Source organism: Leucoraja erinacea, chromosome 20 (genome assembly GCF_028641065.1).
Source record: "Leucoraja erinacea ecotype New England chromosome 20, Leri_hhj_1, whole genome shotgun sequence".
NCBI classification, from domain to species: Eukaryota; Metazoa; Chordata; class Chondrichthyes; order Rajiformes; family Rajidae; genus Leucoraja; species Leucoraja erinaceus.
The window spans coordinates 34,520,850-34,539,682 of NC_073396.1; the positions used below are offsets into that span (position 1 = coordinate 34,520,850).

Below are 18,833 nucleotides of genomic sequence, written 5' to 3' on the forward strand. Positions count from 1 at the left end.
GTTCATATCTAGCAACACGATCAACGAACCAGACAGCAGTTGGACGCAGTCATGCGATTAGCAAGCGATTGATACGATTTGATGGGGCACCCTGAGCTTTTTTGCACTAGTATTAGGGTTAAGTTATTGAATTTATTTGTTTCTCATACATTCTCATACAATCTATGAATATTGTGTTTACACGCCACTGTTGCAAATAAGAATTTCATTGTTCTGTGGTGGGTACACATGGCAATTATACATTCTTGACTCGACACTTCACATGCATTTTTGCAATAGAAAACATAGAAACATAGAAACATAGAAAATAGGTGCAGGAGTAGGCCATTCGGCCCTTCGAGCCTGCACCGCCATTCAATATGATCATGGCTGATCATCCAACTCAGTATCCTGTTCCTGCCTTCTCTCCATACCCCCTGATCCCTTTAGCCACAAGGGCCATATCTAACTCCCTCTAGAATATAGCCAATGAACTGGCCTCAACTACCTTCTGCGGCAGAGAATTCCAGAGATTCGCCACTCTCTGTGTGAAAAAAGTTTTCCTCATCTCGGTCCTAAAAGATTTCCCCTTTATCCTTAAACTGTGACCCCTTGTTCTGGACTTCTCCAACATTGGGAACAATCTTCCTGCGTCTAGCCTGTCCAACCCCTTAAGAATTTTGTAAGTTTCTATAAGATCCCCCCTCAACCTTCTAAATTCTAGCGAGTACAAACCGAGTCTATCCAGTCTTTCTTCATATGAAAGTCCTGACATCCCAGGAATCAGTCAGGTGAACCTTCTCTGTACTCCCTCTAAAACGGGTACCTATAGCACTCTGCGCCGTTAGAAAGGGTCATCAGTTAGTCAGGAAGTGACCATTCGCCTCCAAAGAGCAACCCTTTGTTAGGTGGCTTCACTAAATGGTGTGATTCAATATTCCTCCAGCAATTATTTTTTTTTTGCTAAAGATTTGCAGTCGCATGCGATTTAATACCATGTTCCGTTGCGATCTATCTAATGGATGGCCCATGCTGAAGCACACGCAGCATTGAAATGTTAATACCACAATCAACAAGAATATTGAACAATACAGTAACTGAGGACACTGGAGTTTAATTTTACAAATGCCCATTTTCACAAAGCAAGTAACTTTAGGCAACGTTACCGGTTTTTAAGAAGGCAGACATTGCACTGACCACTTGAAAATAAATCAGTGGTTAACTGGCAATGTAAACATGATGGTGTGCCTGCCACCAAAGTAGCAGGCACTGTGGGAGCACGGTGGGGGAGAGGGAGATGAATGTGGATGGACAGGGGATGAAACAAAAAGATAAAGAGCTGGTTTCAGACCAACAGCAGTACAAAACTTGAAACAGCTGGTCACAGGGCTAAGAGGCGGAAGTGCTTCAGGCTGCTGTTGGACTGAAACCAGCTCTTTATCTTTTTGTTTCACAGATTCACTTCAAGCTCGGTCTCTACATTATAAATGCAACATGAACAGTGATGGAAATGGGTTTTAGGAACTAAGGGTACGCTAAGGTCTGTGAGGCTGAGGTTGGGAAGGGGGGTAGACGTTATAAGCCCCCCGTGAGAAATTTTATTTCTCTGAAATGGAAGATAGACATAAAGCTGGAGTAACTCAGCAGGACAGGCAGTGCAGCGACTCTGGAGGGAAGACCCTTCTTCAGACTGAACTGAACTCTCGTCGGTGAGAGTATTTGTGATTGTCTGAAGAAGGGTCTCCACCAGAAACGCAACCCTCTTCCCAGAGCTCCTGCCCGTCCCGCTGAGCTCTGGGAAGAGGGTTGCGTTTCTGGTCAAGATGAGAGAGAGAGAGCGAGAGAGAGAGAGAGAGAGAGAGAGAGAGAGAGAGAGAAAGAGAGAGAGAGAGAGAGAGTCGTTTTTAAAAAGAAATCTGCATGGCGAATGTTTTAAAAAAATCTTTATTTAACAAAGCAAATTTGTATTTCCATACGAAATATGGAACATTAGTGCGGGCTCCTCTTAGGCGCGGGACCCAATGGGGAGCAATCGGTCCAATTGGCTTTAGGCCGGCCCTGGCAGTTCCTTCCTACACATGTTGGAATGGAAATTCCATCAAATAACCTTGTACAATGCCAGCATGGACTTGCCTGCCTCGTCAATCATCTCTTTGCCTTTGCAAACAAAGATCTATTTTATGGAAATACTGTTTCAGGATTGGCACAGAGCGGCCAATCTCTGCCGTGAAGAATGGTGCAGCACACATAGTGAGCAGCTGATGTGTGAGCTTTCACCTCATGTTTCGCCAAAGGTGTATTTCACCAACATTGGCTGCCTTAAAATATGTAATCATCATACTTACGCATATTTTTTTCATGTGTTTACGGTTGGAGTATTATAGTAATTGCATTATTGGGTCAGTAGAAGGCCTGATCTAATGATTTCAATTCCCACCACACCAGCTGAGTAATTTAAATTCAGTTAAATACATTTACTAATTAAATTAATCTGGAAATCAGTGTTAGTATCAGTGACCATGAAACCGCGGATACTATTAAAAACCCATCTGCTTCATTAGTATCTTAAGGGAATGAATTCTGTTGTCCTTACCCATTTTGGTCTGTATATTTTTACACACGGCAACAGCTTAACTCTTCATTGCCCAACAAGTTACTCAGTTGCACCCACCAGTTGCACCCACCGGCGGAATTAGGGGTGGAATAAATGCAGGGTTTTCCAGTTCTACCCACATCCTCTGTCAAGCTTCTCAGGTTTGTGGACGACACAACCCTGATTGGACTGATCCAAGATGGGGAGGAATCTGCCTACAGGCAGGAAGCTGGCGTCCTGGTGCCGTAACAACAACCTAGAGCTTAATGCTCTTAAGACAGTGGAATTGATTTAGGAGAGCTCCCTCTCCCCTCACCCCAGTCACCATCAACAACACCACAGTCACATCTGTGAAGTCTTTTAAGTTCCTGGGAACCATCATCTCCAAGGACTTTAAGTGGGAGGCTACCATCGACTCCACAGTCAAAAAGGCACAACAGAGGATGTACTTCCTGCACAATCTGAGGAAGCACAATCTGCCACAGGCAATGATGGTCCAATTCTACACAGCCATCGTAGAGTCTATCTCACCTTCTCCATCATGGTCTGGTTTGGTTCAACCACCAAGCACGACACCTGGAGGCTGCAGCGAATCGTCCGATCAGCAGAGAAGATTATTGGCTGCAACCTTCCCTCCATTGATGAACTGTACACTGCAAGGGCCAGGAAGCGAGTGGGCGAGATCATCTCTGACTCCGGACTGTCAAAGCTGCCACAGCCAGACATAAAAACAGGTTTTATCCATGAGTAGTTGCTCTACTCAACAGCCAAAAATCTGTAGCCTCCCTTTGATCTGGTATTTTGTTGATTCACATGCTTGATCAATGGTGTTTTATCATTAATGTTTTATTATTATTAATGTTTAGTGTTTTCTGAGTCATTCGTAACTGTCACTGTGTGTCATGTTACTTGTGGGTGGAGCACCAAGGCAAATTCCTTGTATGTGAATACTTGGCCAATAAACTTACTTACTTACTTACTTACTTATACTGGTGAAATTGGTGTGCTGCAGTGGCTCAGCAGAAGAGCTAATGCCTGACAGCGCCAGTGACCCGGGTTTGATTCCGACCACGGAGTTTGTACGTTCTCCCCGTGACCCTTCGTGGGTTTTCTCCAAGATCCTCGGTTTCCTCCCACACTCAAAAGACGTACAGGTTTGTAGGTTAATTGGCTTGGTATAATTGTAAAAAAATTGCCTTTAGTGTGTGCAGGATAGTGTCAGTGTGCGGGGATCGCTGGTCAGTGGGCCGAAGAGCCTGTTTCCATGCTCTCTCGCTTCTTCTTCTTGCATATGGCGAGCACAGCTGAAAGTTGTAGGACAACTTGTTCTATTTGATCTTATCTGATTGTGCACGCCAGGTTGATTGCATTAGTTGAAACAGGGCGGACCACGTGAAGGTTGCAATCTCCCACCCCGCTCTCTCGCTGAACTAAACTAAACAATTAAAAAGAAAGCTTATCAGAAATAGAGGTAATAGGCGATATAATGGAAATTGGCTCTACAAATCATGTTTTTGCTAAATATAAATGTATGAATGAATGCATGAATAAATAAATGAGCCAATGAATAAATGCATATTTTATTATCACATGTTACAAGTCACGGTGCAATTCTTTGCTTGCATTCCCAAGATATGCAAATAGTCACCACATAAAGGAGGCTGACAAATTTACAGAGTATCCACGCCAGGTCCCCCTTTGTTCTCCCCTCCCTCCTCCCCCTGTAACACAGTCTGTAAATAATACAATTTAAACTTGTTAGCAAATATAGATCCAATTGATTCATCTATTATTATGTCATGCTTTTGTTTTCTTTTCATTTATAAGTTGGGGAGAAGGCAGGAATGGGGGAACTGATTGGGGATGATCAGCCATGACATTGAATGGCGGTGCTGGCTCGAAGGGCCGAATGGCCTACCCCTGCACCTATTGTCCATTGTCTATTGTCTAAGTTGTAAATGATCTTTAATGGAAACATAAAATGCACTTGTACTTTGCGGGGAATAGAGGGATAGAGATTATGTGCAGGCACATGAGCAGTTGCAGTTGTACTGGTCAGCGCAAACATCATGGGCCGAAGGGCCAGTTCCTGTGCCCCTGCACTGTTTTGTATTCTTTCCATCATATAACTGTTTACTAAGTTTAAAAGTAATTGTTCTTGATTAGGCATGTGGACTATTTCTGAGACAATTATTGCAGCTCATGTGCATTTTAACGTTAAATGCGAGTCCTCGCATTTTAAAACCATGAAATATTTTGTACCCCCCGCATCTCCTCCCTCTTTGTAGTTCTGTCAGCATTACTATGATTGCTTGGCTTGTTCAGATTATAAAGACCATTGAACAAAATATTCTGTAAACAAATGTTGGTGCCCAGCACACGGGCAAAATGGCACAATTCCAACTCTCGGCTGACCACTTCATAACCAGGTCAGAACATTGGTTACAGCATCAGTATAAATGATATGCAGTTGTTCATATGTGATAGGAAAAGAATTAGGCCAGTCAGCCCATCAAGTCTACTCCGCCATTCAATCCAATCATGGCTGATCTATCTCTCCCTCCTAACCCCATTCTCCTGCCTTCTCCTCTTAACCCCTGACACCCGTACTAATCAAATAGTATGGGTGAGGTTTGTACATTCTGCCTGTGACCATGTGGATTTTATCTGGATGAATTGGTTTCTTCCTATATTCTAAAGACATGCAGATTGGTATGAATCAAATTGGGTGAATCAAATTGGCAGGGGTGCTGAGGAAGAGGATTTCTTGGAATGTATGCGGGATAGTTATCTAAATCAATATATAGAGGAACCAACGAGAGAGCAGGCTATTTTAGACTGGGTATTGAGTAATGAGGAAGGGTTAGTTAGCAATCTTGTTGTACGTGCCCCTTTGGGCAAGAGTGACCATAATATGGTTGAGTTCTTCATTAGGATGGAGAGTGACATTGTTAATTCAGAAACAATGGTTCTGAACTTAAAGAAAGGTAACTTTGAGGGTATGAGACGTGAATTGGCCAAGATTGACTGGCAATTAATTCTAAAAGGGTTGACGGTGGATATGCAATGGAAGACATTTAAAGACTGCATGGATGAACTACAAAAATTGTTCATCCCAGTTTGGCAAAAGAATAAATCAGGGAAGGTAGTACATCCATGGATAACAAGGGAAATCAGGGATAGTATCAAAGCGAAGGATGATGCCTACAAATTAGCCAGAAAAAGCAGCATACCGGAGGACTGGGAGAAATTCAAAGACCAGCAGAGGAGGACAAAGGGCTTAATTAGGAAAGGAAAAATAGATTATGAAAGAAAACTGGCAGGGAACATAAAAACTGACTGCAAAAGTTTTTATAGATATGTGAAAAGAAAGAGATTAGTTAAAACAAATGTAGGTCCCTTGCAGTCAGAAACAGGTGAGTTGATCATGGGGAACAAGGATATGGCGGACCAATTGAATAACTACTTTGGTTCCGTCTTCACTAAGGAAGACATACATAATTTGCCGGAAATAGCAGGGGACCGCGGGTCAAAGGAGTTGGAGGAATTGAGTGAAATCCAGGTTAGCCGGGAAGTGGTGTTGGGTAAACTGAATGGATTAAAGGCCGATAAATCCCCAGGGCCAGATAGGCTGCATCCCAGAGTACTTAAGGAAGTAGCTCCAGAAATAGTGGATGCATTAGTAATAATCTTTCAAAACTCTTTAGATTCTGGAGTAGTTCCTGAAGATTGGTGGGTAGCAAACGTAACCCCACTTTTTAAGAAGGGAGGGAGAGAGAAAATGGGGAATTACAGACCAGTTAGTCTAACATCGGTAGTGGGGAAACTGCTAGAGTCAGTTATTAAAGATGGGATAGCAGCACATTTGGAAAGTGGTGAAATCATTGGACAAAGTCAGCATGGATTTACGAAAGGTAAATCATGTCTGACGAATCTTATAGAATTTTTCGAGGATGTAACTAGTAGCGTTGATTCAGATTCAGATTCAGATTCAATTTTAATTGTCATTGTCAGTGTACAGTACAGAGACAACGAAATGATAGGGGAGAACCAGTGGATGTGGTGTATCTGGATTTCCAGAAGGCTTTCAACAAGGTCCCACATAAGAGATTAGTATACAAACTTAAAGCACAAGGCATTGGGGGTTCAGTATTGATGTGGATAGAGAACTGGCTGGCAAACAGGAAGCAAAGAGTAGGAGTAAACGGGTCCTTTTCACAATGGCAGGCAGTGACTAGTGGGGTACCCCAAGTGTCAGTACTGGGACCCCAGCTATTTACAATATAGATTAATGATCTGGATGAGGGAATTGAAGGCAATATCTCCAAGTTTGCGGATGACACTAAGCTGGGGGGCAGTGTTAGCTGTGAGGAGGATGCTAGGAGACTGCAGGGTGACTTGGATAGGCTGGGTGAGTGGGCAAATGTTTGGCAGATGCAGTATAATGTGGATAAATGTGAGGTTATCCATTTTGGTGGAAAAAACAGGAAAGCAGACTATTATCTAAATGGTGGCCGATTGGGAAAGGGGGAGATGCAGCGAGACCTGGGTGTCATGGTACACCAGTCATTGAAGGTAGGCATGCAGGTGCAGCAGGCAGTAAAGAAAGCGAATGGTATGTTAGCTTTCATTGCAAAAGGATTTGAGTATAGGAGCAGAGAGGTTCTACTGCAGTTGTACAGGGTCTTGGTGAGACCACATCTGGAGTATTGCGTACAGTTTTTTGGTCTCCAAATCTGAGGAAGGACATTATTGCCATAGAGGGAGTGCAGAGACGGTTCACCAGACTGATTCCTGGGATGTCAGGACTGTCTTATGAAGAAAGACTGGATAGACTTGGTTTATACTCTCTAGAATTTAGAAGATTGAGAGGGGATCTTATAGAAACTTACAAAATTCTTAAGGGGTTGGACAGGCTAGATGCAGGAAGATTGTTCCCGATGTTAGGGAAGTCCAGGACAAGGGGTCACAGCTTAAGGATAAAGGGGAAATCCTTTTAAAACCGAGATGAGAAGAAACTTTTTTCACACAGAGAGTGGTGAATCTCTGGAACTCTCTGCCACAGAGGGTAGTTGAGGCCAGTTCATTGGCTATATTTAAGAGGGAGTTAGATGTGGCCCTTGTGGCTAAGGGGATCAGGGGGTATGGAGAGAAGGCAGGTACGGGATACTGAGTTGGATGATCAGCCATGATCATATTGAATGGCGGTGCAGGCTCGAAGGACCGAATGGCCTACTCCTGCACCTAATTTCTATGTTTCTATGTTTCTATGTATATTCATTAGGTCACGGTAAATTACACCTATTGTGTGGATGAATGGTGGAATCTAAGGGAAGTTGATTAGAATACGCTGCTGAATAAAAAAAGGGATTAATTGAGGATTAGTGTAAATGGGTTGATGGTCAGAGCGGACTTGATGAGGGGCCTGTTACTGTGCTGTGGGACCCAATAGCTCTAGGTAGTAGCACTAGGAATTAGAACTATCTTCGAGGTATTAGTGAATAATAAAAAACATGTCTCAGGAAGCTGTCAATGGACGATGAATAAACCTGAATTTCCTAGAAAAATCTATGTATCTCTGCCTTAAAAATATCCATTGACAGTCTTCTGTGGCAATGAATTCTACCGATTCACCACTCTCTGACTGAAGGGATGTCCTTTATTTCCGAGGCTCTGACCTCTGGTCCTAGACTCTCCCACTGGTGGAAATATCCTCTCCACATCCACTCTACCCAGGCCTTGCACTATTCGGTAAGTTTCTATGAGGTCCCCCCTGAACCCCAGTGAGTGCAGGCCCAGTGCCGTCAAAGTGTTACACTTAGCCATGCATGTTCTGAATGGAAACTGGCTGATAGATTCTCGTCTGTATCTCTCCTGAATTTAACTTTCACCAAAGTCAATGGAAATAAAAAAATGAGAAGCATTTGAAAGATGAACCTGCAAAAGAGCAGCCAATTCGAGACGTTTAAGAAGGAACTGCAGATGCTGGAAAATCGAAGGTAGTCAAAAATGCTGGAGAAACTCAGCGGGTAAGGCAGCATTTATGGAGTGAAGGAAATAGGCAACGTATCGGTGTCTATTTCCATCGCTCCATAGATGCTGCCTCACCCGCTGAGTTTCTCCAGCATTTTTGTCCACAGCCAATTCTAGGCAAATGCCTTAAGATACGATCGATCTTGCTGCCAGAGGGGAGATCTTGCAGCCGTTTCAATTGGACATCTCTCCACGGTGTTTAAATTAAATAAATTAATTCAATTAAAATAAAATAAAATAAAAAATAAAATAAATTAATTTATTAAGTGAGATAAAATAAATTAAATTAAATTAAATAAGCCACGGTGTTTAAATAAAAGGGAGAAATTATTTGCATCTGTCCTGATTTTATTTTTTTACAATTTTTCAGGTACTCTTTGGCACGAGGAGCAAAAACGTGACCTCAAGGAAGTGTTGAAATGTACAGACGCTGAGGTGCCATTGGTTTTTGTCAGTGGCAACCATGACATAGGCAACACCCCGACTGCGGACACTATCCTGCAGTACTGCGAGAGCTGGGGCGATGATTACTTCAGCTTCTGGGTCGGCGGCGTCTTATTCCTCGTGCTGAACTCCCAGTTTTTCCACGACGCCTCCAGTTGCCCCGAGTTAAAGCAAGCCCATGACCAGTGGCTCAATGCACAGCTCGCTGCAGCCGAGTGCAAGAAGAGCAAACACGTGATTGTGTTCCAGCACATCCCCCTCTTTCTCCAGGACCCTGACGAAGAAAATGGATATTTTAACCTTGAAAAGTCTTTACGGCGAGATCTTCTGCAGAGGTTTCAGAAAGCAGGTAAAGTGCGTTTCCTTCCTTCTGTATGTGGCTTCTGTTGTATCTTTAACGGAATAGCTGAGAAACATGAGCATAGGATTTTTCTTCTGAAGAAGGATTTCGACCCGAAACTTTGACTATTTCCTTCGCACCATAGATACTGCCTCACCCGCTGAGTTTCTCCAGCACTTTTGTCTACCTTCGATTTTCCAGCATCTGCAGTTCCTTCTTAAACATTTTTCTTTGCGTGTCTGCTGGATATGCATCGTCCCTTAGATAGTCTGGGCCTTTGAGAAGAAACCTTATATTTCCCATGCCAGCTCTTTGCATGTCTTGTGTGCGTGGCTCAGGCCACCTTCCCTTCCTCTCTCCCTCCATCTCTTCCTCCCTCCCTAAGCTTTTGTTTTGGAGCTTTCGAGGTGATAATTGAGACATCCGCAGCTCGGGGATGGGAGGGGAGATTAACAAGATATTGCTCAGATATTAACAAGCCTAGTTCAACTGCCGATCACTAAAACCTGTGCCAACGAATATCCCATCTTTACCTTCCCCTTGAATGCTCTGACACCCAGTTCACCAGCTTGGCTGAATCCTGACGACTGCACCATTCTGAAGAAATGCATAGGAATGAACTGCAGATGATACAAGATACAAGATACAAGATACATTTAATTGTCATTCCTCTGGTCGAGACTTGACCTTCAGGCCCTTCTCTCCTTCTCTCCAGAGATGCTGCCTGTCCCGCTGAGTTACTCTGGCATTTTGGGTCTACCTTTGATTTAAAGATGCTGGTTTACATTGAAGATAGACACAACATACTGGAGTAACGCAGCATCTGCAGAGAAGCAATGGGTGACGTTTCAGGTCGGGATCCTTCTTCAGAACCTTAATTTTTCAGAATTCTTAAGAAATCTTTGTTATCAGAAGGGAGTTATTTGGCTATTCCAACCTATTGACTTTATTTCAATAGTATTTATAAATTACTTTAAATAATTTTCACCATGTGGTCAGAAACAGAGGTCTGCTGCTTCATCAGGCAAGAGGTCTTTGGGCAGCTTAATTGCCCGATATTGCCTGGTGCATAGAGCATGGTGTTGAAGGAGTGAGGTTAATCCTGTGCCGAAGCTTTTCCTAGCTCTGCCTTTTACTGCCGTGGCATCTTGGTGAATTGGGACAAGAATAATATTATTTTGTGCAAACTGTTGCCATTTCCTAAAGTTAAAGTGTAGTATATTATCTACTGCAGTCTCGTTGAGAATCCCCAATGGATTCTGTTTTGGCAGCAAAAATGAACTTTTATTTCAGTTAAGGCTTATTTCCCAATGCAATCAGATCATTGAAGATATTTTCCGTCCCTGCTACTAACAGCTGAGATTTATCTCAAGACTATCTGGGTCTATAATATAATATTTATAAAATATATCTGAAAGACATGAGGAAACTGTAGTCAGGTTTAGTGGAATGAGCAGAGAGGCAGCGTATACATGCAACACAAAATTGGAACAGGTAATTAGTAGGCAAGGGGAATGGTGGTCTTTCATTCACAGGGGAAAGTATTGGAGGCTGGGAGTCTTGTCATTTCTGTATGATGCTATGGCAAGATCACACTGGGAATACTGTCCATTGTTTCTCCCCAACTGCTATCAGGGAACTGAATCATCCGACCACAACCAGAGAGCAGTGCTGAACTACCATCCTCTCAAGGCCTATCCTTGATCGGAGTTTGCTGGGATAACCTTATTCCCTTATCAAGTAGACACAAAATGCTGGAGTAACTCAGCGGGACAGGCAGCATCTCTGGAGAGAAGGAATGGGTGACGTCTTGGGTCGAGACTTGACCTTCAGACCCTTCTCTCCTTCTCTCCAGAGATGCTGCCTGTCCCGCTGAGTTACTCTGGCATTTTGGGTCTACCTTCGATTTAAAGCAACATCTGCAGTTCTTTCCTACACATCCATTGTCAAGAGTCTATACACTGTAAATGGGTCGATTGAAATCATGTAATGACTTTCTGCTGACTGGTTAGCACGCAACAAAAGCTTTTCACTGTACCTCGGTACACGTGACAATAAACTAAATTGACTGTTTCAGTCACTGTTTCGAAGGAAAGACATGCCGGCCTTGAGTGTATTCCAGAGAAGGTTCACTAGATAGATCCCAGGCTTCTAATAAGTATGTTGGATCTACACTCACAGGTATTTAAAAGAATGATTGGTGAATTTATTGAACCATGTAAGATTATGAGGTGTATCGGAGCAAGCCATGAACAAGCTGTCCAACAACAAAGCAAGTGTCTAAGGTGACTTGTATAGGGTGGACAATATTGAGAGTAATTACTCGATGGTGATTGTGTCACATGAGGTGTATCGTGCCATGAACAAGCTGTCCAACAACAAAGCAAGTAGCTTGGATCATATCTCTGCTGAACATCTTAAGTATGCGAATATGAGGATAGCTCCCTTCCTAGCTATTTGTTTTACTGGCTTTATGATTCATGGCTTGTTACCAGACTCAATGTTGTCTGTCCTGTTAGTGCCGGTCATTAAGGACAAAGCTGGTAAAGTAGGCAGCCTAAATAATTACAGGCCCATAGCTTTAGCCAGCATATTGTCAAAAGTTTTAGAAAGAGTTCTGCTGGATAGAATAAATGAGTTTGTTAACTCCACAGATAACCAGTTTGGCTTTAAAGCTAAACATGGAACTGACTTATGCATATATGCTCTAAAGGAGATTGTAAACAAATATAGAGGCAAACACTCTTCAATCCTTATGTGCTTTATTGATGCTTCCAAAGTATTTGACCGTGTTAATCACAGAAAGCTGTTTGGTAAAATGAGACAAAGAGGGGTGCCTAAATACATTGTTAGAATTCTGGCCTACTGGCATGCCCACCAGACTATGCAAATAAAATGGGGCAATAGGGTCTCAGCCCCATTTGGGGTTAGCAATGGTGTTAGACAAGGGGGAATTTTGTCCCCAGTCCTTTTTAATCTATATATTGATGATCTGTCTAAACAATTGAAAGCCTGTAACACTGGGTGCGTGATTGATAATATTTTAGTGAACCATATTATGTATGCAGATGATCTTGTGGTCTTTAGTCCATCTAGCGCTGGTCTCCAGCAGCTTCTTACTATATGTTCTGTGTATGGTGTGGAACATGATATTAAATATAATGCTAGTAAGAGTGCTGTTATGATCTGTAGAACCAAATAAGATAAATGCCTAAAATATCCTGATTTTAAATTGCCTGACAACAATCTTAGTGTCTGTAATAAGATAAAATATCTAGGGCATATTATTACAGAACAAATGACAGATGATGAGGATATTTATAGGCAACGACGCATGCTGTATGTACAGGCGAATATCCTCTTGCGTAAATTTGGTGCGTGTGCAGATGTGGTGAAGATGTCGCTATTTAGAGCATACTGCACACCACTCTACACTGCGCACCTGTGGTCGAACTATTTAAAGACAAGTATGCAGAGACTAAAGGTGGCATATAATGATACCATGAGAACACTGCTAAGGCAACCTAGATGGTGTAGTGCCAGTAATATGTTTGTGGCTGCATGAGTCAGCACTTTAGAAGCTATCCTAAGAAATCACATGTATAAATTCATTTGCAGGATAAATGACTAAAAATGTGCTTATTGTGGCCTTGACAAACATAAGGGTCAGCACTACACGCTACGAATCCCAGTTGTGGAGACACTGGTATCGTTGTCTCGTTGTAGGACATTGATCATCTTTTAATCTGGATTTTTAACTTAAGCATTGTGGTATTTTTTAATATAAATTATTATGTTTTTATAAGTGATATACCAAGATTTTTTATGTATTTATGATATTTGATATGCAATGCATTTTTAATGTAATGTTTCCCCTTGTCTGGACCTTGAGTCCATAGTAAAAATTATTTTATTATTATTATTATTATTATTATGAGTTTGGAAGCCAAAGTAGTGACAGGATGGATGAAGCCGTTGAGGATATTTACTTTTTGCGGGGTCGACAGCTGGGGGAGTAGTTTTGAGGATGAAAGATCACTACCAGGAAATATTTGATAATGTGTGATCTTTATCCCAGACAGCTGAAATGCCGAGTTATTAAGTACATTCAAGATGAAGGTGAAGATTTAGAATATAAGGGAATGAAAGATTATTGGAAGCAGGCAAGAAATGTAGCGGAGGGTATTGAGCAGATATGACACATCAACTGGTAAAGCAGACTCAAGGAGATGATTGGCCTTTTTCTGTTTCAGTATTCTTATTGAATATGTGTGTGAATGGACATCCCGGGGAAGAGATACGTTGTTAATGTGAAGACGTATATGCTGTAGTGTGAATGAACAGTGACCCAGTGAAGTGCGGTGCAGTGTGAATGAACAGTGGAGCCAGTGGTTCAGATGTATCATGGTTCTGAAAGTAAAAACACAAAGGAAAAATACATTTTTTTCCAAGTGCCACGGGGTTCAAGAACCAATGACCAATGATGAATCGAACCAAATGATGAACAGCCACAATTGAAACAAAATGACCCCATTTTGTTTTCTTCCTGAACATGGTGCAAAGGTACATAATGTGGTGGGCAGGCGGGTAAATTCAATGGGCAGGAATTCCAAGGACAAGTGTGCAGTGGTACACAGAAATGCAAATACAGGTGCACAACCTTTTATCCGAAATTCCGGAAACCGAAAAGCTCCGAAAATCGGACATTTTCGGTCCTGGAAAAAGGGAGGGTATATTGCCCGGGAGAGTAGGAATCCTTAGACCTAGTACAGTGAGCGTTCACCGAGGGTCACCCGGAGAGGTTCCTTGGTCACCTCTCCGGGTGACCCTCGGTGGACGCTCACTGAACTAGGTCTAGGGATTCCCAAAAATGCTGGAGAAACTCCGCAGGTGCAGCAGCATCTATGGAGCGAACGAAATAGGTAACGCTTCGGGCCGAAACCCTTCCTCAGACTGCCCTATCAGTCCCCCCTATCAGCCTGAGGAAGGGTTCGGCAAAGGGAGGGGAGAGGAGGGAAAAGAGAGAGGAAGGATCTGCCGGACTGTGTGTGTGTGTGTGTCTGTCTGTGTCTGTGTCTGTGGCCAGGTGATGCCGAGGTCTGTGAATGTTGCTGCAACCCCCGATGTGTGCGCGCAGCGGCGGGAACGGATGCCTGGGGCCACGCGGCAGCTGCCGCCGAGGTCTGTACACGTTGCTGCAACCCCCGGCCCGGCCCTCCGTGTATTGTTCACCACGTCTTCCTGGAGAGAGGGGGAGGGCGGGAGCCGGGACTGTGTGGTTGAAGCACGGCGACTAGAGGGACGGGAGAGCTGCCCCGGGAGCGTGAGGGCACCTCCCCCTTCTCCATTCCCCCTCACACCCCCCTCCCCATCTACCCCTTTCTTCCCCCTCTACCTCTCTACTCTCTCTCGGCCCGCAGCGATCTGCCGGACATGCTGTGTGTGTGTGTGTTTGTTTGGCGGAGTCTGAGGGGAGAAACGCCGGCACTAAGAGCGAGCGAACGCGCGGACAGAACGGACAAAAGCAACGATCATAGGTCGGAATAGGTGACCAAAGATCTTTGTAGGTGACATTTTGGGTCGAGACCCCTCTTCTGACTGACTCGGGGGAAAGAGGAGCAAGAGCTATGGACGGTACTAAGGACAAGTGAATGGAAGATATGCCGATATCGCCCGTTTCCCTTTCCCTTGACTATCAGTCTGAAGAAGGGTCTCGACCCGAAATGTCTACCAACGCCGCTCTATGAACGTTGCTTTCGTCCGTCTGTCCACGCTTTCGCTCGCTCTTGGTGTCGGCGCTTCTCCCCTCATGGCAGCTATTGAAAAAGTAGACCCGAAATATCACTTATTTCCTCCTATTATCACGTATTCCTCATCAGAGATGCAGCCTGATCCGCTGATTTACTCCAGCCTTTTGTGTCTGTCTTCGGTTTAATCAGCATCTGCAGTATGTGCCGTTTAAAAAGTACAAGGCTTGTGCCGTTTAAAAAGGAAGTGATAAAAAACATTTAAAACATTCAACAACACCTAAACTGTTCCCCCGCAACGCTGCGAGAGGCATAACTGAAGTCGGGTCGGGGTTACTGAAATGACGTAGGTTGCGCTCCGGTGCGGACTATGCGTCAGTTCATTGTATTTAGCAGGAGTGGACCATCTTGCGCGCTATAAGATCTTTGCTCCAATTGATTTGATTACTCTAGCGCGGGGCCCCCTTAGGCATGGGGCCCAATTGGGAGAAATAGGTCCTATCGGCTAAAGGCCGGCCCTGACCGGGTAACTGCTGGGACCGAGGCGCAAACTCGCGACCTTGCGGCCACGAGCCGAGCACTCTACCACTGAGCCACATGTTAAAATCTACGCTAAAAACCTTCTGTTCGGAAAACCGAAAAATCCCGAAATCCGAGAAGTGTCTGGTCCCAAGGCTTTCGGATAAAAGGTTGTGCACCTATAGCAACACTGATGCCTCACATCTCCTGCGCACCCTGATTCAAATCTGATCTTTTATGGTCTCTGGGTCGAGTTTGCATGTTCTCCCTGTGACCTTATGCGGTTCTTTGAGCATGCACTGGTTTCCTCGCACATCCTAAAGATATGCTAGTTAATTGACCACTGTAAATTTTCCGTGTGTTTGGATGAGTGGTAGAATCTGGGAGCATTGATGGAATTGGAGTCAGACAGTCACGCAGTACGGAAACAGGCCCTTTGCTCCAACTTGTCTGTGCCGATCCAGGTCCAAGCTAGTCATATCTGCTCATGTATTCATCAAAGCTTTTCCTATCCATGTACCTGTTCAAATGCTGACCGGTTGCATCGTGGCTTGGTTCAGCAACTTGTGCGCACAGGAGCGGAAAAGACTGCAAAAAGTAGTAAACACTGCCCAGTCCATCATCGGCTCTGACCTCCCTACCATCGAGGGGATTTACCACAGTCGCTGCCTCAAAAAGGCTGGCAGTATCATCAAGGATCCACATCATCCTGGCCACTCACTCATCTCCCTGCTACCTTCAGGTAAAAGGTACAGGGGCCTGAAATCTGCAACATCCAGGTTCAGGAACAGCTTCTTCCCCACAGCCATCGGGCTATTAAACACAACTTGAAACAAAAATCTGAACTTTAATAGCCTATTGCACTTTATATGCTTATTCGTGTGTGTGTATATTTATTCAACGGTATATGGACACACTGATCTGTTCTGTATTTATTTATGCCTACAATATTCTGTTGTGCTGAAGCAAAGCACGAATTTCATTGTCCTATCTGGGACACATGACAATAAACTCTCTGGAATCTTGAATCTTTAAATGCATTTTGGATGTTGTTATTGCGCCTGCCTCAGCTACTTCCTCTAGTAGATCATCCTATATACCTACTACCGTCTGGGTGAAAACGCTGCCCCTCAGGTTCCTATTTAATATTTCCCCTCTCACCTTAAACTAATGCCTTCTAGATCTTGATTTCTTTACTCTGGGAAAAAGACTGTGCGTTGACCCTATCTACTGCCCTCATAATTTTACACATATCTTTAAGATCAAGCTTCAGCCTCCTGTGCTCCAAGGAATAAAGTCCGAGCCTGCTCATCCTTTCAAGCACTTGAATTCTGGCAACATCTTGGTAAATCTGATCTATCGTACACTCTTTCCAAACTGAACACAATACTCCAAGTGCGGTTTCACCAATGCATTGTGCAACTGTAATATAATGTCTCAACTTCTATACTCAGTTCCCTGACTGATGAAGGCAAAATAACTTTTTCAACACCTGGGATGCCACATTCAGGAAACTATGTACTTGCATTCCTAAAACCCCTTTTTCACGGGGCGACTTGACGCAAGAGTTAACCAAAGTTGAACATCGTGGGAACTTCTTGCGATAACCGTACGGCATTTGTGGACCACCATGGACCACCGTGGCACTAACGGCAGGTACTCGCGTAACTTGGTGACTCGGGAGAAAATTCAAACAAGCTTGAATTTCTCCAAGAGTGACTTGTACACTTGTGGTTGAACATTGCAACATTATATGCACGTAGTGGCCAGTGCAATATCCGTACTGACTCTTGCGGTTACCGTGGGAACTCCTGCGAACGGTGAACCCGGAAGCTGGACAGAGGGGACAGAAGGTGAGTAAATATTGTCTTCTGTGGGATTGAATTTAAAAAATAAAGATTTGCATCCGCATATGGACATCAACTTATTCATGAGTTATGTTAATGAGATTCAAGAAAATAACTATAATCTTTAAAAGGGACTTTACTGAAAGGTCCCGCATTTTTATGGTCCGTGAGAAATTTTTCACATGTACTTCTTTGAGAGATACAGCTCGGAGTCCTCGCCGACCAGCGATCGATGCCTTTCCGAAGCAGGGTCCGGAACGCTACCAATCAATGTTCTCCAGAGACCCGTGTAAAGGAGTGAACTGCACATGCTGGTTTAAAACGAAGACAGACACAAAAAGCTGGAGTAACTCAGCGAGTCAAGCAGCATCTCTGGAGAAAAATAGGTGATGTTTCGGGACGAGACACATCTTCAGACTCAATTCCGATTAGGATGTCTGAAGAAGGGTTCCGATTCGAATCGCCACCTATACTTTTTCTCCAGAGATGCTGCCTGACCCACTGACTTACTCCAGCTTTTTATGTTTTTCTTCCCAGATCTGACTTACCTGCTGAGTTACACCAACATTTTGTGTCCGTGTTCACTATGAACATTGAATTATTTAATTTTAGGTAACTTACACTCTCTCTCTCTCTCCCCCCCCCACACCCCCCCCCCCCCCCCCCCTCCCCCATGCAGTAAATGTCGGTTAACCAGTCCAAGGTTTGCAACGCTGGTTCCCTCTTGGGATCACACTATCCTTAGCCAACAATTGGCCTATCAGGGAACCAAATATAGACATAAAGTGCTGGAGTGACTCAGTGGGTCAGGCAGCATCTCTGGAGGAAAGGGTTTGGTGACATTTCGGGTCGGGACCCCTCTTCAAAATACCCTGCTGAGGTCATCTGTTGTTGGCCCTGATTTGTCCCGGTCTTTTCGTGCTTCCAGTTCCCCCCTACAATCATCCCGAAGAAGGGTCCCGACCAAAAATGGAATCTATTCCTTTTCTCCACAGATGCTGCCTGACCTACTGAGTTACTCCAACATTTTGTGTCTAACTTGCTGATTCAGACAGTTTTTGATTTACTCTGAAACACGTTGGAAATTTAAACTTGGGCGCAACTAACATCGTCTTACTACAGTGGGAACTCTTTAACTCAGCGGGAAGGCATTGTTGCTCCCTTCAGTTTATTCAGTTAATTGTTGCTCCCTTCAGTTTCCCAGGGGGTCGGGATGGGACTGGAGTTGGGAGGGAAAGGTGGGGGAGTCGAGGGAGAGGAGGGGAAGACAGATGGGGGTGTCTTCATTTACTGGCGGCGGGTGTCTGTCACTGAAACAGGCAGGTGAGATT

General features: G+C 43.9%; 1 protein-coding gene across 1 annotated transcript in view; it reads left to right on the top strand.

The window, feature by feature from the left end:
• Positions 1-18,833, top strand: part of cpped1 (calcineurin-like phosphoesterase domain containing 1) — a 303,516-nt gene that overhangs the window by 168,509 nt on the left and 116,174 nt on the right. Inside the window, exon 3 of the mRNA XM_055651848.1 lies at positions 8,976-9,398. Coding sequence (XP_055507823.1) covers positions 8,976-9,398 — 423 coding nt within the window. The remainder of the gene's footprint in view (positions 1-8,975; positions 9,399-18,833) is intronic.